The 24,264-nt window shown below is 36.9% G+C and overlaps 1 protein-coding gene across 2 annotated transcripts in view; it reads right to left on the bottom strand.

The window, feature by feature from the left end:
- Positions 1 to 210: 210 nt before the first annotated feature.
- Positions 211 to 24,264, bottom strand: part of znf362a (zinc finger protein 362a) — a 29,014-nt gene continuing 4,960 nt past the window's right edge. Inside the window, exons 2-9 of one of the 2 annotated variants that reach the window (NM_001077733.1) lie at positions 21,808 to 21,871; positions 18,595 to 18,841; positions 16,757 to 16,882; positions 13,611 to 13,941; positions 11,152 to 11,376; positions 8,605 to 8,683; positions 5,331 to 5,489; positions 211 to 3,078 (exon numbers count right to left, since the gene is read on the bottom strand). In NM_001077733.1, the coding sequence (NP_001071201.1) occupies positions 2,962 to 3,078; positions 5,331 to 5,489; positions 8,605 to 8,683; positions 11,152 to 11,376; positions 13,611 to 13,941; positions 16,757 to 16,882; positions 18,595 to 18,841; positions 21,808 to 21,870 (1,347 nt within the window). In that variant the 5' untranslated portion in view covers position 21,871 and the 3' untranslated portion in view covers positions 211 to 2,961. The remainder of the gene's footprint in view (positions 3,079 to 5,330; positions 5,490 to 8,604; positions 8,684 to 11,151; positions 11,377 to 13,610; positions 13,942 to 16,756; positions 16,883 to 18,594; positions 18,842 to 21,807; positions 21,872 to 24,264) is intronic. The other variant, XM_068224224.2, reaches the window with a different exon arrangement.

Genomic DNA, 24,264 nt, shown 5'->3' on the forward strand with positions numbered 1-24,264 from the left:
AGGCCATGATGGGTAAGGGCCAATGGGGGCAATTTGGCCAGGACACCAGGGTTACACCCCTACTCTTTACAAAGAGTGGCCTGGGTTTTTTAATGACCACAGAGAGTCAGGACCTCGATTGAACATCTCACCTAATAGTGTTATATTCATCAGATGTGTATAATATTGTGGTAACCGAGAACGCATAAACACACAGAGCACACACACCAATACAGAAGTTTCTCATTTATTTATTTGCTCACTTTTACAAAGTCTTTTCCCTCTCCGTGTCTTGACTTTGCATGTAGCAGCCAAGGCAAATCTTATAGAGTACCACAATTCAAGACAATTAAAAAGGTATATTTTATAATAACTAGACATGTAGTCATTTTATATAAACTGGTTAACACTTAAGTACTGTATAGTTTATTTACAGCATGTCCATGCTAGGAAATAAAATTACATAAAAGTACTGAGTACACAAGTAAACACCAATATGGTATAAAATATATAAATGTGATGGTAAACAACTAGTGATAAAATGGTTAAGGCTTAAAATGTGTAAAATTAACATGTTAGTCGTTAATATTTAAACATGATAATAAGTATAAACATGTATAATAAGCCAAGGAGGTATTCTAGACATCAATACAGCTACACAAATCTCATGGGCAACTCCACACTGTTATCCAGCTGTTTCTTTTCTTTTTTGTTTCGCCAAATTTTGTGCACATTTTTAAATGGCATAAGGCTGAAATTTCAGAAGAAAGTGTCTGAAATTATATTTTATTTAAACAATATTTTTTTTAAAGACTATTTCAAACATTTTCCCAAACATCTCCTGAAACCACGATTGAATTACTTTTAAACTGAAATTAATTTGTCAAATAAATATTTCATAGTAGATGCATAAAATAATTTTCGTACATCAAATACTACAATGATGCATATGTACTCTCTAATTTAAGTACTAATGGGCAGCATGAAAAAAACACATCTGTGCTTCAGAACAAAAACTTAATGCACTATAGAACCGAACATTTCTTGATCATTTTAAGTCAAACGTGTGCTGACATCTGTAACAGAAGGTGTTTGAGTCATTGCACATTTACACTTTTTGGAGAAAGTGTATATAAAAAAAGAAAGTGTTTTCATTTAGAAACCTCAATCTTTTGCCTTTTTCATATTTCACTTTTGGCACTAGACCAGAAAAATCTGATCTGTATGATCTAGGGCTGCACGATTAATCGAAAAAAAAGATCACAATCTTAATTCAACCCCCACGCGATCTTTACTCCAGCATCTCTACGATTCAGCCAATAATACTTTCAAGTTTGGGAGAAGATTAAAGGCAGTCACCCTCACTTTGTTTTACATATGTTGCTCAGCAATGTGGACACCTCCAAATGGTGTTGAAAGAGACACATACTCTATTTATTAGGTATAATTCACTCAAAAATGTCATTTCTGTCTTAGGGTGCTTTCACACCTAGACTTTTGCCTTTAATGCAATGCTATTGCATCCATTGCAGCTTTACATTATGCAGTTGTCCTCTGGCCAGACAAAACCAGCAGTTTTCGGCTGCAGTCAAAAATAAAATAGTTATTAGCCTACCCTTTTTACAGCAGATTTTAATTGCCTAATTAAGATCATTTAGAAAATTGCATTGCAGTCTTGGAGACAGAAAGTCAAAACATCAATGTATTATTGAAATATTTAACAAAAGGAGGATTAAAACAGGGTTTTAAAAATCATAAAAGCCTAGTCTCAATTGCCCAGTTAGCATGGTTTGTTTGGTATATGTGAATCCAGCAATCACGCTCTGATCCGCACCAAAACAATCGCTCCGAGATCGCCTGAATGAGGAGGTCTTGGCTCGATTGAAACTAACTCAATTGTAGTGAGAAAGCATTACAATCCGAGCCTGGCTAGATCACAGTGTTTTATGGATATGTAATAGGCATACGACTATATGAAGAGAGAATTTTGAGTAGGGCGGGAGACATCCCAAGTCTCTCGGAAGTAATGCACAGACTGCACAGACTCCCGGATGCCCGCAAACCAGTGATAATCTCCAGGACATTGCGCGACCCTCCCGGTCCTCAAATACGTTGTGCACCCCTTCTCACCGCATCCTATTGCTGTTCAGACATGTCGCAGGCAATCTAAATACACATGCTGTGCCCCATATAGTCTGAAACCTGACAGGTGTACAAAAAAACCCCATACAGAATCGTGAGAAAATCGTGATCTTAATTTTAAGCAAAATAAACCGTGATTCTCATTTCAGCCAGAATCGTGCAGCCCTAGTATGATCTCTAAGGGAATAATCTTGCATCTAGATGTGCTGATTTGTCTATCAAGTCATATTTATAACAGTCCTCTTGAAAAGTTACCTTTAACGCTAAAGCTATTTCAGTACAATTTCCCTGTAAGCAAGGAAACGTATTGATGTGAATGAAAACATTTCATGATTGACATTATCAAAACACAAGTCTCTAAACCAACTTTGAGTTGCCCAGAAGAAGGGGATTTGTTTCTCCCCCAAGACAGCATAGAAAAATATGAGAGGAGGTACTGGACTTGGTCCAAGCTTAAAACATACAACGTATGTCTTTCTGATTTCATAATGCATAATACCTACAGTCCCGAACGTTTAGCTGCCAAGAGCAATGCCTTTTATTGTCATAACAGACCGGAAACGTTTAAAGCCAAAACTGTGTGGCCTGAAAGTGCTGTGAAACCATCTTTGGATTTCCCGAATTTTCCCTCTCAACTCAACATTGAGCTGGAAAACGAATGTGTGTGTGGTAGAAACACTAAATCACTGCTGTGTTTGAGCCTCTATCCACACACAGTCTAATACCTTTTGGAATGTTCTCAAAAAGTAAAACAAACTAACAAACACACTAAAAATAAAGTCAAACCACCGAACAGGCGATTTTTGCTTGCTTTTGCGGGAATGGGGGAAGAATGAGCGCTCAGATGAGGGAAATGCGGACTGGAACGCTGGGAGATTCGGCTCTCGGTGGTGACTGTTGACTGACCAGATGCTCCACCACTGTGTGCTTCGACATGTGTTTCATTAGGTACGTCTCCTGGAAAAGGACAGCGAATGAGCAGTTAAACATATTAGTCAATCAAGGAGAGGAAAAAATATATTGCGCAATTCTAAAAAGCTACAGACTGCGTAAATATTATCACTACTAAATCATAATATAATGCATTTAAGTAAGTCGAAGGGCACATGAGAAATTACACACTCCGGTGGTTCTCAAACTGTGGTACTATTCAGGGAAAAATTTGTAAATATAAATATGATTAAATTTTAATATAGCTAAAATGCTGTATTCTGTAAATCTGTAAAATAACAAAGTATTCAAAGCTAATTATCCATTTTTTGTACTGTAATAACTTTGTAATTCTGGTTGCATTTGAAAAACGTCTAAAATATTGAAATTTAAAAGAAATGCACCTCCTGGTGATTCTACACTGGAAATTAAAAAAAGTTATATCAAAATAAATAGGTACATTGTAAAAATGCTTTTTGTCTTGCTTCTAAATTTCTAAAAATTCAAAAAGTATTTTTAGACAAGTAAAAAATATTGTCTTGTTTTCAAAAATGAGTCAAAATGTAATGAATTTATTTAAAAACAAACAAATGAATCTGCCTGCGGTGTAAAAAATTATCTTGTTTTTTTTTTTTTGTGAAATAATATTTTACTTATCCCCTGTCAGATTATTTAGCTTGTTTTGAGGCTAAATATTAGATATTTGGACTAGAAACAAGACAAAAACTCTAAGAAAACCAGTGTAACATTTTAAATATGAATACAGTACTATTAACATTTTACATATACAATTGAAGTCAGAACTATTAGCCCCCCTGAAGTATTAACCCCTGTTTATTTTTCCTCAATTTCTGTTTAACGGAGAGAAGATTTTTTTCAACATTTCTAATCATAATAGTTTTAATAACTCATCTCTAATAACTGATTTATTTTATCTTTGCCATGATGACAGAAAATAATATTTGACTAGATATTTTTCAAGACACTTCTATACAGCTTAAAGTGACATTTAAAGGCTTAACTAGGTTAATTAGGTTAACTAGGGAGGTTAAGGTAATAAGGCAAGTTATTGTATAACGATGGTTTGTTCTGTAGACTGTCGAAAAAAATATAGTTTAAAGGGGCTAATAATTTTGAAATTAAGTGTTTTTAAAAAATTAAAAACTGCTTTTATTTTAGTCGAAATAAAACAAATAAGACTTTCTCCAGAAAAAAAATCATCAGACACACTGAAAATGTCCTTGCTCTGTTAAACATTATTTGTAAAATATTTAAAATTAAAAACTATTATCTTTAGACGTGTTGAAGAAATCTTCTCTATGATAAACAGAAATTGGGGTAAAAAATAAACAGGAGGGCTAATAATTCAGGGGGGCTAATAATTCTGACTTCAACTGTATTTTTAGTTGTCAGACAGCCACATGAAAATATACTATAGTAATTTATAGTAAATACTATAGTGTTTTTAACCATACTGACACTGACATCTGCTATAGAGATAGAGATGTTGCACAATCAGCTAAAATGTTGCTAGAATTGTTTGTTATGTACGGCCAATACATATATATATATAGCATCACCAAAAATGATTGAGATCATGTCCATGTGTTGTACGATAAGTCCATATATTGATTACTGTGAGAGGCCTACATTCCTTTTAATGACAGCTAAGCAGATTCTTTTTTAATTATTATAGTCTAGGCTACATCATTAATCAGAAATAACCTTATTTAGATTTTTGTGCATTACTACATTAAAAAACTACCAATCACACACATGCAAATATCTTAGCATGTACAGTTGAAGTCAAAATTATTGGCCCTCCTGTAGATTTCTTTTTATCCAAATATTTTCCAACTTATATTTAACAGAGCAAGGAATTTCTCATAGTATTTCCTGTAATATTTTTTCTTCAGGAGAAAGTCATGATTGTTTTATTTTGGCTAGAATAAAAGTAGAATTTTTCTAAAACCATTTTAAGGTCAATATTATTAGCCCCCTTAAGCAATATTTCTTTTCTATTGTCTACAGAAAAAACCTTCATTATGTGTTGAAAAAAGTATTCTGTCCGTTAAACAGAAATTGGGGGAAAATACAGAGGGAAGCTTATAATTCTGACCTCAACTGTAATGTCTCATCTGATAGAGCTTATTGGACCCAGAAACTGATGTTTAAAGCATCACTCAAAACTCACTCAGACAGTTTATGGTCTGCAAGTTTGAGAAACGCTATATAAGCCATTTTCCAGTGAGCATAACAGAGATGGAGTGTGTACTCACTGAGGTATAGGCTCGTCCACACATGCTGCAGCAATAAGCCTTGGCGTTTTTGATGGCGTGAGCCGACAGGTGGATTTGTAGAGATGCTGAGTCGGAATATGCACGATAACAGTTGGAGCATTTATAAGGCTTGTCTTTATTATGTGATCTCTGATGAGACTGTGGTGAATATCAAAACACAAAAAGCTCTTGTTATGCATTTAGACACAATATATGTAACTAATATTATACACAAAGTTATTCATACCCCTGGCAAATTCTGACATCCAAGTTTTTGTTTAAGTGTAAATAAAAGCTGAGATATATTTGTTTTCGTCTTAGAATCTTTTGGGAGAAGCCTGTGTCCTTTCTGGTCCAAAAACAACTTTGTTGGTTGAATAAAAGAAACTTGAAGTCAGAATTTACCATATGAATAATTTCAGGCTGGACTGTATATGATATAGAACTGCTTTTGTAATTACTGCTATTTGTACAGTAAGTACAATTGAGCATGAAAAGCATGGTTATGTTAGAAATCTTGATATGGAATAATTAAATAAAAGGGACAGTAAAAACTAGATCCATGAACATCGTCATTACTTTAAATCAGGGGTCACCAATCTCGGCCCTGGAGGGCCGGGTTCCCTGTAGGGTTTAGCTCCAACATGCCTCAACACACCTGCCTCTGTGTTTCGAGTATACATAGACCTTGATTAGCTTGTTCGGGTGTGTTGGATTAGGGTTAGAGCTAAAATCTGCATGACACCAGAGATCCAGGGACAAGTTTGGTGACGCCTGCTTTACATAAACTATCATATAGACAAAATAAATCAGTCATAATGTGCATTTTTACTCCATTTAACATATATACAATCAGGGCTTGACATTAACAAACCAAATGCAGGACAGCCGCTCCCACTAGCCACTTTGGCTGGTTGAAAATAACTTTTAATTTGTAGTTTTCTTAAAAACAGATGGCGCAATATATGTGCAAACGGGATCTCGAGAATTGAGAAGCCGCACGACTGACAAAATGAATTGTGTTTGAGCAAGCAAAAGAAAGCAGATGCATATGAGAGGATGATCACTCGCACACAAAGGTGAAGCGAGCGACTATTAAAAAGCGTTCCCATTTACTTGTGCAAAGCAACCGTGCCTAAAAGAAGAACAACTTTTAAAATGATTTTAAAATATATATATCCTTTTGTAAGCAGCAGTGGTCAATGCTTTCATTTTAATTATACTTTAAACAGATTGCTAACAGATCTTACATTTACCTGCTTTCTTTTGCTTACAGGTGTTTTTGTTAATATGGTTTAATTATCGTTTTTTACAAAAACATTGCTTTAATATGAGATTAACTCCCCATTTATGTGTAGTTATCTGCTGATCTGGGACATTTAGCCAGGACAGACTGCTGTGCATAGATTAGATATACATGACATATTTTAAATTGTCAATTGTTTTTAAAGAAAATTTTTGTTGAATTAAATTAATAATAATAATAATGGTCCCACTTTATATTAGGTGGCCTTAACTAATGTGTACCTACACAGGAATTGATAGTTTGTTACAATGTACTTATTGTGTAAATACATGTATTTACTGTGTACTTCTGCTTGATTCAATACATGTATGTAATTACATCTGTAATTAACTTTTGTAATTACATTTGTAAATACAGGTTACCATCCCTTACACCTTAACCCACCCTTAAACCTACCCATGCCACCAAACCTGTCCATAACCCAACCCCTATCCCAACTTAAAAGCACCACAAGTGTTCTCAAATACATTATAAATACAGTAAGTACATTGTATTTATTTTTTTGATGCAAGTACATAGTAGTTAGGGACACTTAATATAATGTGGGACCATAATAATTCCTTACATTTATATAGCGCTTTTCTGATCACTCAAAGCGCTTTACACAATGGGGGGATTCACCTCATCCACCACCAGTGTGCAGCATCCACTTGGATGACGCGACGGCAGCCATTTTCCACCAGACACACAACACACCAGCTGATTGGTAGAGAGGAGACCAAGTGATGATATGCCAATTATGATATGGGGAGGGTTAGGAGGCCATGATTGACAGAGGCCAGTGGAAAGATTTGGCCAGGATGCCAGGGTTAAACCCATACACTTTTCGAAGGACATCCTGGCATTTTTAACGACCACAACAAGTCGGGACCTTGGTTTTAATGTTTCATCCGAAAGACAGCAGTCACTGTGCAGTATAGAGTCCCCGTCACTACACTGAGGCATTAGGACCCACACAGACCACAGGTTGAGCGCCCCCTGCTGGCCTCACTAACACCACTTCCGGCAGCAACCTAGCTTTCCCATGTGGTCTCCCATCCAGGTACTGACCGGACACAGCCCTGCTTAGCTTCAGGAGGAAAACAATGCAAGAGTTGCAGAGAGCTAGCTGCCAGCTAAAAAGTGCGTGTATACAGATATATTTAGCTTGTTTTGACACATTATTTAAAAATTGTGGCCAAGAATTAATAATTTATTTATTTTTAGTGTTCTCAGAGATAAAATTGGTAAATCCTTAATTTTAAGCTCTGAAAAGTCATGTGAAATAAAAATTCATTAAATTTGCTCGTGCACATTGAGCAAGTTTACACAAAAAAGTGAATAGAAACACACACAAAAACTGAAATGAAAGAGGAGGCATGTGGACATTACACAAAATCTAACTTAAGTAATTTTAGCATGCCAAAGTCAAATTTATGAATATAAAATATATTTTCCCAACAATAAAAGCGTGGCTAATGTAAATGGCGAGTGGCTAGTAATGTTGTAAATCTACTAGCCACAGTGGCTGGGGATCAAAAAAAGTTAATGTCAAGCCCTGTATACAATATACAAAAATAACCACAACTAAAACTGAAATAACTCTGAATAAATTATATAGACTTAAAACATATTTAAATATAATTAAAATGACAAAAACTAAAGCCAGAATTAAAATTTAACTGAAGATAAAGATTTTTTTATGTGAGATATCAATATACGTTTAGCTTGTATCCAAGGCAGCATTTCTCATTTAGTATAAAATAACACATTAAAAATATTAAACATAATTATTACAATAAAAAACTATTCATTATAATAATATTAAAACGTAAATAAACAATTGTTGTTTTCAAAGTCCTTCAATTAATAAAAAAACTATTAGTGTACACTGATGAATTACACTGGTTTAGTTAAAATGCACATGTCACCATACTTCCTTGGTAAAATATAAACAGTTTGAGTAGAAGCCATTTTTAGGTGTCTTACTTGCAGATTGGAAAGCTGTGTGAAAGCCTTTTCACAGCCTGGTTGGAGACATTTATACGGTCGATCACCTGTGTGGATCCTAAACACATGAGCACAATGTGACCAACAATAATACAATCAGAATTTCATAGTTTGCTGACTTAAAATAAAAGCACAGAGACTACTTTTACTCTTAAGCATTTGCATTATGAAATGCACAAATTTTGTTACAGTTTCACCTGGCGTAAACACTACATTAGAGCTTTAGACCCTCAAAAATTGCAATTTTGGAAACACTAAAATGTTTTTGTTTGAACACTCCAGACAGACCAAAATGCAAACTCTTTGGAGAACTATTTTTGAAAATAATTGAGCCCTTAGAATGAAACACAAGCACAAAGGTAATGTTTACACTTAAGGGGGAAATTAAGCACTCAGTCAAGTTTATCTTGATGGCATTCATGTACATTCAACTTGTAAATGCAATTTTTCTGACATTAACCTATAAATTATACCTTATAGTTCCTGTAAAAATTAAAAAGAATCAGTATGTTGATCTTAAAGATATCTATAATCTAGGGCCCTATCATACACCCGGCGTAATGTGGCGCAAGGCGCGGCGCAATACTCTTTTGCTACTTTTAGCTCGGGTCATTTTGAGGTGTTGCGCCACGCTGTTTAAATAGCAAATGCATTTGCGCTCAAATGTGCGCCCATAGGCGTTCTAGTCTAAAAAAGCAGGCGTGTTTTGGCGCGTTGCTGTTTTGAGAAACTGTAAACTGTAAATAGTCTGATCTTTAGACCAGAACAAAGTCTGTCTATTGTCTGGCGCAAACTGCACCTGGCTTACACACTACAAACAAGATGCAGAGCAATACGCAAATATCTTTACATATGGAAAATATATAATATCTTAAGGATATATATATATATATATATATATATATATATATATATATATATATATATACACAGGATATAAATATAAATGATTAAAATATTACAAAACATTAATTTCTAGCCTACATGAAGATTTAAAAACCACTGCCTTACTTTCTTCCTCTCGCGAGGCTTTTTCAGTTCATTCAATTTGCTTTTGTATAATGTTATTATTATTAGCAGTATTATTCATTATATCCATATTTATATTTGTTTTATTAAAAACAAGCTTAGATTTGTCCACCTGTCAAATTTTAGACCATATGGGGCATGGCAGGTGTATTTGGAAATAACTCAGTATTTTGACCACACTTGGTTATTATTGTTCATTTATTCGTTTGCTGGAAATTAGAACTGAATTTAGAAATAGTTTTGAAACAAATCTTTGCGCTTAACAATCTAAATTAATTATTTATAGGCTAATTGGTGTCTGTGCGTAAAGGTTTTCCTATCCACGAGAGCAAAAGCGAAAGTGAACTTACTTTACGTCAAAATGCGCTTATGGCGTGACGCAACTGGCTCTTAAAGGGAATGGGAGATGAGGCTCTGATTGGTTTATTCTCAAAACACACCTATAACTCATTAAGAAAATAAACTCAACCCTTTTAGACCATGTGCTGCGGCGCAAAGCGGATTTTCCCGTCCGTAAATTGAAAAAAAATGCATTCTGACACGCCCTGAAAGCGTTTGCGCCCTGCGTTTTGCGCTCTGCGCATGGACCGTCAAAATAGAGCCCCTAATGTGCAAAACAGTGACAAAATTCACATATAGAAGATATAAACATTTAGCACTCGCAGTTTGTCACTTACAACTAAATAACCTCATAATTTAATTTGTCATCAAACTTCTGACCAATCAAATGCTCTCTAGTATCTGACATGACGCTTCTCATTTGCTTTTTAGGGCCAGCTCACACCGTTAGATTTTTTCTTATGATCCTGAACGATTGTAGCATGTCAGACTGCATGAACATGACTCCCATTCCACACTGTAAGATCTCAGCTGTCATAAAGTCCGACTAATTGACAATGAGGATGCTCTTAACACAGAAGAAAACGCCCCCAGAGTTTGATGTCATCCACCCGTAACACTTTCACTATCTTGCGTTCTGAAATGATTCCTCACAGCAAACGTAAACAATCTGTAACGGCTATTTTGCACACGGCGTGTCTCACTAATAAAACCAAGACGAAAAAACAGTTTTGACATTTCCCCGTGCTCATTTGACTTGTCAAAAGGATTGCGTCATCAAATTCTGCACTCCTATTAGTTCTTGGATTGATGCTCATTGCAGCTGTTGTCACACTGCAGGAAAGTGTCTGAAATCTTCTGACACTGCCAGAACTTTATCGGTGGAAAAATCTGATCGCAACGGGCACTAAGCGGCTGTCTGTGAACATGTCCAACCATCTAAGATGACAAAATCGTGGTTGAAATCTCACAGTGTGAGCAGAGCTTTAGTTGATGCGCTTGAGCTCAACCACTTTCACCGGCAGAGCTGTTATAAAACAAAACACTATTGACTGCCTCCACTATATGTCTGGCCCCGTCTTCATGTTTCAGTTGATATTATGCCAAAGATAATAAAAGCACATTTCAGAGCACTTCACGGGACCTTTAAAGTAGTACCTGGTGTGCTGCTGTAGGTGTGAGAGCTGGCGGAAGGATTTCTCGCAGTAGGAGCAGTGATACGGCTTGACGCCCAGGTGGATGCGCAGGTGTTGCGCCAGGTACGAGGCATTGGCGAAGGTCTTGGTGCAGTGAGGGCACTTGTGTGGCTTTGCTTCTGTGTGGGACTTAGAGTGAATCTGCATGTCTGACTTGGAGAAGAACGTCAGCGGACACACTTTACATCTGCAGGAGGGAAAGCAAATTTAGAAACTATATAATAGCATTAATGGAATGATTATATCATGTTTATAAAAGCTAAATAAAAAAGAGTGCTGTATGGCAGCAGTGAGAAGATTGTAAATAAAAAAGGGCTGTTGTAGGGATGTTGCCAGAGTGGCTTTTTGGTTTCTTTTCTTGTGCATCCCAGCCACAAGTAGTAGTCATCGAACTTCACAATTTGTAATGTTGCAGTGTGTATTTGAATAATGATAGTTGGTTTCTTTACTGGAAAGCTCAGATTTGATCATAATTTGTTTTGTTTACAGAGTTTGAGGTTTACTGTATTGTTATTATTCACACCTTAAAGTTTGCTTTGATTGTTTACACTTTATCATTGCACACACTTTGTAACATTTTGGCTGTGTCCGAAACCACCTACTACTCAGTAGAACTTGGCCATTAGTAAAGTACATTCTATACTGTATAAATATAAGCAGTATGAATGGAATTCGGACGTACTACATCCGCCATTGTGTCATGGTCAGTTGTGTTGCTTTACTCCCGTTCATAAATTAACTCATGGGGCATCATGGGATAGCGGAGCTTGCATGGGATGTGCACTTCAGAATCTCGGCAGAAGTAGTTGGTCATACTGAATTTTGAATTCTATGAATTCGGACATACTTCTCGGCTCGCATACTGATTTTAGCGTCCTATATAGTTGGGAAGTATGCAGTTTCGGATGCAGCCAGTATTTATCAAGATTAAAAGTCTCTTAATACTTATGTTTATTTTATTATAAGAGATCAGATATTTTGTTTAAATATTTAGTTTTTTGAATATTAAAACTACATGCACTATAAGTAATGTTGGTAAATTAAAATTAAGTGGTTAAAAATCTGATATACCTAAATGGATTATGAGCCTGTGTGAATTGTAGCCTTAGTTTCCTGTTCTTAGTTGACAGGAGTGGCACCTGGTGTGGTCTTCTGCTGCTGTAGCCCATCTCCCTCAAGGTTGGACATGTTGTGCATTCAGAGATGCTCTTCTGCAGACCTCGGTTTTAACGAGTGGTTATTTGAGTTACTGTTGCCTTTCTATGGGCTGGAACCAGTCTGGCCATTCTCCTCTGACCTCTGGCATTAACAAGGCATTTGCGCCACAGATCTGCCGCTCACTGGATATTTTCTCTTTTTCAGACCATTCTCTATAAACCCTAGCGATGGTTGTGCATGAAAATCCCAGTAGATCAGCAGTTTCTGAAATACTCAGACCAGCCTGTTTGGCACCAACAACCATGACAAATTCCAAGTCACCTAAATCTCCTTTCTTCCTCATTCTGATGCTTGGTTTGAACTGAAGCAGATCATCCTGACCATGGCTGTTTCTCAATTCCAAGAATGCAGAGACCGGACTTGTGTTCTTGTGGAGAGCGGTCTTGCCAGGAGTCCTCGGAAGAACGAACTCAGGAGACCACAAGGACAGAGAACGCGTCCTTTGAGAAATGGGATGCTGCGTTCTTCCTGATGGTCATGTGACCTTCACACGTTTTAAATGGAAATTATTTAAACATTACAGCACTCAAACAATGATTTATTGTTTCCCCCCTCTTCAAAATTATATACTTTGCATAAAAGCATTAGAAATATACTCTGCACAATATAAATAAAACAGATTTTAATACTAATTTCAGCAAACAAACAACTCTTAATGAGTTTATTCCTTTATTAAGATGTTCATGTTAATGTTTACTTTCACCGTTTCATTTAGGGAAACTCCTGAGGTAAATAAGTCATATCTCTGAACTTTAATAATAAATCTAAATAAAATGCTGCGCTTCCCACCTCCAGTCGCAATGACTTCTGGGACTTCCAGAGCGAGTTCGGTGCTCAAGTCTGCATCGGTGCGTCCTCGATATCAAGATCACATCCGGGAAGTTTCTTGCGTCCTCCGTACTTGCGGTCTTGAGTATTGGAACTGAACTTAGGCAGCTGATGATGACGTTGCACGAGAACACGAGGACGCAAGACCGCTGAAGAACGCATATTGAGAAACAGCACATGTCTACATTCCTTAATGCACTGAGTTGCTGCCATATGCTTGGCTGATTAGAAATTTGAGTTAATGAGCACTTGGACAGGTGTACCTAATAAAGTAGCCAGTGAGTGTATATTGCAATATGGCAGCTAAACTGGAGGAGAGAATCTTTACACCAGTATTTAAACACCAATCATCATGTTGTAATTTCCTTAACTTACCTGTAGGTTTTGCCCTCTTTGGCAGTGATAACAGCTGACTGTTCAGCTCCAGAGGCCAGTATTGGATAAGGAACTACTAATAGTGGTCCAGATGTGTTTTCTGCTTTGATCTTTTTGCGTCCTCGTCCTATGCTCTTCATTGGTGGCCCCATCAGAGCTCCACTGTTTTTCAGAGCCTCCATCCCCGGGCCTCCGGTCAGTCCTGAGAGGAGGTTTGCAGTGGGAATGCCCTGACGGGACTGACCACCGATTGTCGGAGAGGTCGGAGTGCTCGGCGTCACACTCTCCGATGTGTTGTGATTGGCATTTCGTGAAGATGCTAGTGACAGGCCTGAAAATAACAGATAGTAGCTGTGATTGGCAAGAAAGTTTTAGAAGCCGTTCACACAGAAAGTGTTTTTCCTTTGCAATCAATGCACAACTTTTCTATCGTTTTTCAATGTAAACCATACCTGTCAAGATTGGGATGTAAAAATCCCCCAACCCCCCTCCCCAAATAACTATTCCCCAAATTATAGTTCGCCTGGTGATTTCCAAAAATCTATTTATTTTTTATTAAACAATAAGAATTACCATATTTTATCCATAACCTACTGTAGAGGAAAAATATACATTATAGTTACTATATACTTTATAGTCACTATAGTAGCTTATACTGTTGTTACTAGTTCCATTGGATTGCAACCCCTGGGGTAATTACATTATATTAAAGACACAGCAATAGGGTCAGATGCAGCAGACTGATTTTATAACACCAGGTTAAACTTTCTGGCCCATTTACAGCACTGACATACATTAAAAAAATTAAACAAAGAAAAGACTGGGGTCTATTGGTGTGCGCGCGCCATTGCATGCAAGGTTTCTGTATTTATAACCACCTCAGAAAATATTGAGGCTCGCGAGTCACTGGCATTGTCATTTGGAGGGTCGCAGGCTGGAAAGTTTTGGAACCCCTGCTTTAAATAACAGAGGTGTCACTTTAAAAATCCACAGATCCACAATCAAAGATTTCAACTGCTTTCCTAACTGTTTATGCTCATTTAAGACAAAATTTGTTGTGTTTAAAAGAACCCACTGAGATCGCCATGTTTACATATTATTTTTATTATTATGTGTCCCCTTTCCCTCTGCTTTTAATCATGTGTACAGAATCCATTTGGCAAACAGTGTCTATTTATCACAATGGAGCATGTTTGACACGCACCGTTATATGACTGTTTGAGGATTGCATAGGAGGGGCAACGGCACCTGTAATGTAAAGGAAGGGAATCCCGCTGTTTTTATATATATTTCAAAGTGTTTTCATGTCTAAGTAAAATAAAAGCACAGAACAGATTATTTTTTAAGACCAAGGAGCATGCCCTGGTGGTTCAGTAGTGTGGGTTGCGTATAGGGAGGATTGGCTCTTAAATGTGTATTGCCACCCTTCATAGAACGAAAATACAGGAGAAATACTGGAAAATACCTTTACGAGATGATAGCGGGATAGAAATACGGGAGAATCCCGTGAAAAATGGGAGGGTTGACGGGTATGATGCAAACACACGGTTGACAGATGTGTCTGACCACCATGCTCGCTTATTTTAAAGGGTCACGAAACACCAAAACACATTTTTTGAGCTGTTGACAGTGGTATATGTGTCCCACACTGCTAAAAACACTATTAGGACACATATATTTCACTAAAAAGTGTAAATTGGTTGTTTTTGCGTTATTTCAAGTAAACTTCCGGTTTGAAACGAATTTTTGAAGCTGCGTCACGGCCATGACATAATAGCCTGTATTCCAGCGTGCAGACTGGACGTCTGTGCCAGAGTGAGTCTTATTACGTCTTACAGTGTGATGCATTAATGCATGAGCAAGGCTTGGTTCAAACCAATCAGCGCGCTCTATTGTGCAACTTCATTAATATTCATTACTGTCACCATGTTTACACGACAGAGGCGCCACGTTGTGTTGGCAAAACAAGCGTGAAGTCTTGCTTTTATAGTTTGCTGCCGTTAAGTTTTGTTTTCATTTTCTCTCTGTGAGAGCTCTTCTGGAGTCACGTGTGGATTAACAGTGTACGCGACGCTCGACAACAATAACTTACGTGTCTAAGGAGGATTATTGTTTACCTGAGAGCTGTTCTCATCTGCAAACGCTGAGATCCGGATTCGCTTGTAGTATTCTCTTCATAAAGATGCGGCTCTAGTTGCTGGGGATTGTCCTGTCTCTACAGATTTGGTAAGTGAGCGAGCAGTGCTCTTTGTTTATTCAGTTTGTTCGTATCCAACTAAGTTAACTATTACACCGAGTGTTAACATGTTAGCACCACAACCAAACTTTAACCTTGTGTAGGGTTTTTACCGCATTTTGTGACCGGAATAACACACGCGGCTTTCTGACACTACCTGTCGTGTGCATCTAAGTTTCCGGGAAATGCTGAGGTTTTTTTTCTCTCATTCGCCGTGCGGTATCAAACATTGCATGAAAAATACACGCTTAGAGCAGATCCTCGAATCAAATATCTCGTTTGTCGCGAGGGGCATGAATGAATTCCCTGAATGAAAGAGCCAAACTGCAGTTAAAGTCCAACATTTATTAATTTGCCAAATAATTCGACTACAGATTTAGGTTAAACACAATCACTTTCTCCTGTGTGTGTATTTTGACTCTGAAACTCGCGCGTGCCCAAATAGACACTGCCACACCCTCCCACTTTGGTTACTCCGACACTCCCACCTAAACAGAGCTGGACACGCCCACTTTTCTGACTTTTTCCAAAGTAGAGGTGTGAAAACACCCTGCTGAAACGAGGGGGTTTCATGGCCCTTTAAAGTGACGTTTTTTGACGTATCAATTTAAAAGATCTTCAACTTTTACACGCAGGTCAGCTCATCACTGTTACTTCCATAGGAGTTGACCAATCAGAAGAGCTTGAAGATGGGGCAATCATCTTTTCAATTACCTTTTCAAAAGATTTGGATTAAACCATTAGTTCATATGAAATCTTTAAGATCTACTACGTTTTATCTACTTGGAAATTCAGTATGCATATCATCAAATATCTTTACGTGTGTGTGAGATTAACTAAACTCAACTGTCCCTTTAATAGCACAAAAGCAAAAACCAAACAAAAGCATAACAACATGCAAGACACACACCTGATAGATGATTCGCTCTTGATGGCTGGTCGATGATTTGCCGCAAATGCCAGTCTTCCCACAATCCTCTTGCTTTAATGGCCGTCTTGTCGTCTAGATTTAAGTTGACATCTCCCAGAATCCGACCTTTGCACAGTAGACATATTTTAATATTTAATAATACAGTACACTGTGATAATGACCATGCATGATATTGTTATCATGGGCAGTTTAAATTCTGACAATAATTTTTATTTAAACTTTTAGAAACAAATGTGAACAATTCAGATTGTTGTTCTTTACATGCACGAAGACTTTATAGGCAATTTATTTCCACATACAACATGCCCAAGATTTTGACTCAAAATATTCAGATAGTTTATTTTGTATATTTATTTATATTTTGCAGTTTTGTTCGATGTCTGAGGAAATTTAAGACCTCATTCACACTACGAGTGACACGCAGCAACACATTGTCAACCACTGTCCACATGTCTGGATGCGTCTATCAACATGATAAAGTTTAGAATCTTTTAACTTTATGCAAATGAAGAGTGAATTTTGCAAACGACAGCCAATAGGAGCATTAGTAAAGCTCACCTGACCTTCTCTCAGCCCCGGTCGGTTAATAAACAGCCACATTGACAGAGGACTTGTGTTTTTTTTTTTTCCATCTATGCAATTAAGCATTTTATGTATTGAAAAAACATAATAATGCTTATTTTGGTCATAATTGTAATTAATCACAATTATATAAAATTATTATCAGTAGGCCATATGTCCAACAAGTTATTTATATTACATTTACATAGTTTTTCCCATGTAAATACACTGAAAAAGTGTTGCATGCAGAACTGTTGCAAACAATTTGTGTTGAATTTAAAGAAACAAATTAAATTTAATAATGTTTTTAGTTTGAACTTAATTTGTTTGTTTAAATTCAGCCCAAATAAATTGTTTACAACCACTTAACCTAAAAAAATTGAGTAAATCCAAGGAATCATCTTTGAATATTTTTTTTCAGTGTAAGGCTGATAGTACACCTGTACATTTCAAAGATCGTAGCGCAAGCTCTGTGATTGGCTGGCTTGGGGGCGCAACAACGCGTAGCGCAAGCTCTGTGATTGGTCGGCTTGGTAGCGCTTACAAGTCTGGGCGGGACCGAGAGCCGCGTGACTGGTGCGAGCCTGATGGAGCGATTGTTTACAAGTGTGGAGTCCCGTGAAGGAGCTCCGGATGGAAAGTTTTGTTCTGTGATTACCTCATAGTTAAAGTTGCTGCACGTCCGCCGGTTCCTGCCTCAAAATGAGCGAGTTTGAGCCACTTGTACATCCAGGAAGTGTTCAGGAAAACAAAACAGCAGCGAAGAAACTCGACACAGAGGAACATTTACACCTCACTGCCAACTAGCGTTTCGGAAGTGTTAATGTAGACCAACAGAGACAGCTCGCAGAAGTATAAATGCACAGCTACGCGCGTTGCATGCGCCGTGGGTTACGCCGGTCACTTGACGCAGAAGTATAAATCTGGCTTAAGGGCTAAGGGGTAGAATTGGGATTGGGCCAAAAGGTGAAATGAATGAGGAGGCATGTGGAGATAATGCAAAATCTAAATCAAGTAACTTTAGCATGTCAAAGTCATATTTATGCATATAAAATATATTTTCCCAACAATAAAAGTGTGGCTAGAGAAAATGGCGAGTGGCTAGTAATGTTGGAAAACTACCAGCCACAGTGGCTGGTGATCAAAAAAGTTAATGTCAAGCCCTGCTTATAGCCCATTAGCAGAACAATAAAAACTGCTTGTATGTGTAGTGCACAGTCAGTGATGATGTGTGATTGATGTAGTGGAGGACTGACCTGTGACGCTGCTGGAAGCTGGCCGTGCGTGCAGGGCGATGTCAGGCTGGGATGTCCCGTGAGCATGAAGCCCTGGCATCTGCTGTAGTTTGGGTGTTGATATATTGTGCTGCCCACCTTCTGTGCCCGCTGATGGAACCAGCAAGGGCTGCTGGGAAGGGACTGAAGTGGGCTGCAGGTGTGGAGGTCTGATTTTCTCCGCCATGAGCTGCTCCTTGATCTTGTTGATCAGCACAAGGTTGTCCAACTGGGAGAAACAACAGGAGGAATATGAGAATCCTTCTGTTTCTAGTGACATGACGAGCCTATGGAGTCTGCTGTACACTGATAAAAAGATTCACTGGATTTACCAACCTCATAACCAGCCAATTTTTTTTAACATTTTCCTAAAAACACCATGCCCAAATAAAAATGCATGTAGCTTTTTAACCCTAAGGTCTATTTTCACAAATGTGGTCTTGTTTGAAACTAGACACTTAAATGTTTGTTACTTAAGAGTTAAATGACTCAAAAGTTGTATAGCAATATAGTAAATTATGGTTAAATATAGAAAAATATTACTTGCGACTTTGTGTAGTAGATTACACTCATGAAAAAATAGATGTTAATTGAATGGTAATGGTTCAAGGTAAGTGTTTGCAAACAATTAATATGGACTGAATTTAACCACTTAAACTCTGCTGCTATTTGGGGATTTCCACCTGGATTTTGCCTACCTAAATTTAAAAGCTTCCCAAATCCACATGCAGAGGAGTAAATGCAAAAAATTTGGTATCATTTTAAAGAAAACCCTTTGAATTTTCATAAAACACTATTGAAAGTGTTTAAAATAACTGTATATGTCGTCTGTGTTATAATAAACACCTAAAAAAAGAGGCGCTTTTTGTATTTTTTTTTATAAACTCAAATTTGAAAGTGCACCTTTTAGGCTCTGTGTGGTCTAGCGTGCTGTAATTAATTTTGGTGGTTCCTGCACATGTCTGTAATCATAGGAAAATAGAAAAATGTCTCTACCATAATCTATGCAGAAGTTATTGTATTCCAACTGATGAGAGGTGCTGTACAAGCCACAGAAACCGATCCTTGTTTACATATTTCACTATTCTTTTGTTTGATCAAACATAATTCACTGTGTTTGGACCACATCAGACATATAAAAGGATTACTTATGCACATCACCTCAAAAATAGAGGAGAATGGCCCTGAAGCGCACAGCATAAGGTAAGAGATGACAGCTGTCTGTGCTATCTGGGGCTGCTTATTGATCATGAATGTATTGTTTACATTTCTGTGCCATGGAAACATCGCGATTCATTCAGCAACTGTTTGGCATATGAATATAATTCAGTAAAAAGAATGCTAGAACCGTATGAGCACCGGCAAGAGCTTTCATTTGAGCTATAACTTGTACATGTGTCATATGAAAATGAACCAATGTAAAATACCCAGCAAGGGTATCCAAAATGCTGTGTATTTAAGTGTAAATAACTTTTATAGAATAGTTATTATTTTATAGTAGAATAAAAACCAAAGTGATGCATATGTGCATAAAATATAGATTCTACACTTTCAAACGAAACCACTTACGGGGGTCTGGTGCAGCGTTAGCCCTTTAAATCTGAAAGCAAAAGTCGATGATGTCACGGACCCGGTACCGGGTCCGCAGACAAATAAAGTTGAATATTACTCTATTTAATTTGTTTGTTTAAATTCAGCTGATATAAATTGTTTGCAAACACTTACCTTAAAATATAGTAAATCCAGTGAATCATTTTCTTTCAGCGTACCGTATTTCATTCATTCATTTTCCTTTGGTTTAGCTCCTTATTCATCAGGTGTTGCCACATTGGAATGAACCACCAACTATTCCAATATATGTTTTACACAGTGGATGCCCTTCCAGCTGTAACCCAGAACTGGGAAACACCCATACACTCTCACATTCACACACATACACTACGGCCAATTTTTGTTTATGCATTTTACCAATAGCGCATGTGTTTGGACTGTGGGACAAACTGGAACACCCGGAGGAAACCCACGCCAACATGGGGAGAACATGCAAACTCCACACAGAAATGCCAACTGACCCAGCCGGGACTCAAACTAGTAAACTTCTTGCTGTGGTGACACGATGGCTCAGTGGTTAGCACTGTGGCCTCACAGCAAGAAGGTCGCTGGTTCGAGCCTTGGCTGGGTCAGTTGGCATTTAGTTAGTTCGTTTCAGTTAGTTTTGTATAAACACAATACAGTTTCAGTTAGTTCTAGTTTTTTATAAACTCTCGTTTTATTTTTATTTCAGTTAACGACAATTATTTGACATTTTAGTTTTCGTTTTTTCTTACGTTTTCGTTACCTATAATAACCTTGGTGCTAACCCTTGTATGATAAGAATAATTGACCGATCCATTGAATTATTGGAAAAATACTGCACATCCAAGGTCCACTGGTACTGTAACTACCGCTGTGTGCATTATTTTTCGAATAATATAGTCTAATAATTACTTATAAATCAGCCCGTCACCAGTTATTCCTTACATAAACCATATGCATAAGTACAACAGATATAATACACATAAGCTAATATTTTTGGTCCCACTTTATATTAAGTGGCCTTAACTAATATGTATATACATAGGAACTAATAGTTTGTTACAATGTACTTATTGTGTAAATACATGTATTTACTGTACTTGTGCTTGATTAAATACATGTAATTACATCTGTAATTAACTTTTGTAATCACATTTGTAAATACACTGTTGACCATCCCTTACACCTTAACCCACCCTTAAACCTACCCATGCCACCAAACCCGTCCATAACCCAACCTCTATTCCAACTCAAAAGCACCACAAGTGTTCTCAAATACATTATAAACACAGTAAGTACATTGTATTTATTTTTTTGATGTAAGTACATAGTAGTTAGGGACACTTAATATAAAGTGGGACTATATTTTTTCATGTCAGTCTTTATAGACTAGAGGAAGATCTAACAAAGTGTCTGAAAGATAAGATGTTTTAAACTCTAGACTTTAGAGCTTAAGTTCCTTTATCTGTCGCAACTAGTAAACAAGCGTCATTGATTGTGAGAACTGGTCGTCTAGACAAAGATTACAGCTACTCCTGAACTATTGATTATGTTACTATGCAAATTATTTTCAGATAACAGACGGGAATTCATTATTTAAAGCACATTAGCTTGTCTTACCTGACCAGGAATGGATGGTGGAGGAGGCCAGAAGTATGGATTATTAAATCGAGGTTCTGCCATTCTGAAACACAAACACAGTCACTCTTGATTAATGATTCTTTATTTTAATAGTCATTCATATAAGTGATTTTTAGGATGGCAACTGATGCAAATAGATCTTTTCAGTACAGCATATTTATTTTGTATGTTATGACTCTGAGATGAAGACAAAAGGAAAGCAAACTAGGATATTTCGATTTGTTTTTAAATGATGATGATGATGATGAAGAAGGATGCAATCAAAGACGGATCTGAAGGTCACAGTGATTATAGGCAAAAACCACATTATAGTCATGCTGAAGGCTTTCGGCTCATATGTGAATGAACGAGAGGAAGAAGATGATAATAAATGGGGGAATACACACCGCATAGATCCAGTCTGACCTTCCCTGATTATTTATTGATCACAAATGCAGATCTAATCTAAAGAGAGGACTTAAAGTAAGTAGCTCACTGCAATATAGTAGGTGATAAATGACATTCATCACCCATTTATAGTAAAAAAGCAATATATTTGAGACAAAAACAGGACATTTAAGGTATTACTGGAAAACTGTGTTGAAAGACTTAAGATTTCTGTAAAAATCGTATACACAAACAAGAATTCTGTACACCTTGTTACGAGAAATAGGTTGTTTATTTTGAGAAAAATGTAATAAAAGAATTGCTTGCACCAAATTATGTATTTGTAAAGTAGTTCACATCCCAAAATTAAAATTTGCTGGTATTTTACTCACCCGTGGTCCCTGACAATACATTGAGTTGTACTGAAAGCAATTCTGTTGCCTGTATGCTTTTTAAAATGTACTTTTTCATTGAGTCTCAAAGTGCCGATAACCATCAACTCGCAATTAAAAAAAATAATAATAAGGACAGTTTTCACCTAAATTTTGCATGGCCTGAGGGTGAGTAAATTATAGCACATTTTAAGTTTTGCTTCCTATCGAAGACTGTTATAATTGCACATTATGTCTTTGTAACATATATAAAATATAAATAGTTTTGCATTAGGACTGCAAGATATTGTAAAAAAATCAGACATTGCGATATATACTGTGATATACTGTGTCTATTAGGGATGTAACAATATTGTAAATACCGTCATACCGCAATTGTAATTTTTTTCAATATTACCGTAGGCACATGACTCAATAAAACTATATTTCTGAGAAAAGTTTGCTCAGGCGAATGAAGCGAACGGGAGGTAGCGGGAACTACAATTCCCATCAGCCTAGGCGTGGCCATCATCCTTTGCGGTCTGTTGTCACTACAGATCCAGTAATGCGGAAATGGAGTGTGTTGCTAGTAGCGGGGAAGAAAAAGAGCTGGAAATGATCGAACCTAAAGCGGGTTTTAAATCGGATGTGTGGAAGCATTTCGGTTTCTTTCTAAAAAGATACGAAAAAAAAAGAAAAGGTGACAGACAAAGAAAAAAACAGTATGCAGGCACCGCCAGACTGTGGTGAAATATAAGTCGGGGAATACGACTAAAAACAGTCATGGGGACTGCAGAACACAGCACACTTGTTAGATTGATGCAGACATTGACTTGTACCGCAAAGAGACCTCTATCTCACTCATGGCTTGTCCCCTCAAGTGGTGGAAAGAAAATGCACAACGTTACTGACTACTGTCAACCTTGGCTAAATCATATCTCTCTGTCCCAGAAACCTCAGTCCCAAATGAGAGGGTTTTTTTCGGTTGCAGGGGACATGCCCAGAGATCCCAGCTTTTACCAGATTATAGTTATATGATCATTTTCCTTAAAAAAACCCATCTCTATGAGTGAGTGAGTGATTAAATGTTGAATGTGATGAGTTTTCAACAATACTAAATTGAAACTTTATTTTTTTATATAGTTTAATAGTTTTTTGTTATTAAAATTGAAATATTAAAGTTCCTGTTTCGAAACTTACAGATAGATGGCTAATTTGTATGTCATTGATATGTTCAGTGCTAAGGTAAATAAACACTTTTGGCACTTTTTTCGAGTCTTTTCATTAGTTTTGTTTTTCCTGTAAATGATTCAATAAATACCATACCGTGCCATTCATACCGAGGTATTATCGTACCGTGAAATTCTGATACCGTTACATCCCTAGTATCTATACAATTTCACCAAATAATTGAACAGCACTATTTTGAAATAATTTATATAGTCACATTTTTATTTAAAGTTTCATTCTTGCTATTAGCAAACAATTAAGTACGACTTTTGCTTTAATAAACTCCTTATTTGCTTCTTCTTAATATTAGTTATATTTGATATTAAGGTAGTTTAGGTATTGGTCTGGGGATGTAGAATAAGAGCATGCAATATGTAGATTTTAAGTACTAATAAGCAGCTAATATCTCAATAACATGCACGCTAGTAAGTAGGGCTGGACAATATATCGTTTTAGCATCGATATCGCA

The sequence above is a fragment of the Danio rerio genome, chromosome 11 (genome assembly GCF_049306965.1).
Source record: "Danio rerio strain Tuebingen ecotype United States chromosome 11, GRCz12tu, whole genome shotgun sequence".
Lineage (NCBI taxonomy): Eukaryota > Metazoa > Chordata > Actinopteri > Cypriniformes > Danionidae > Danio > Danio rerio.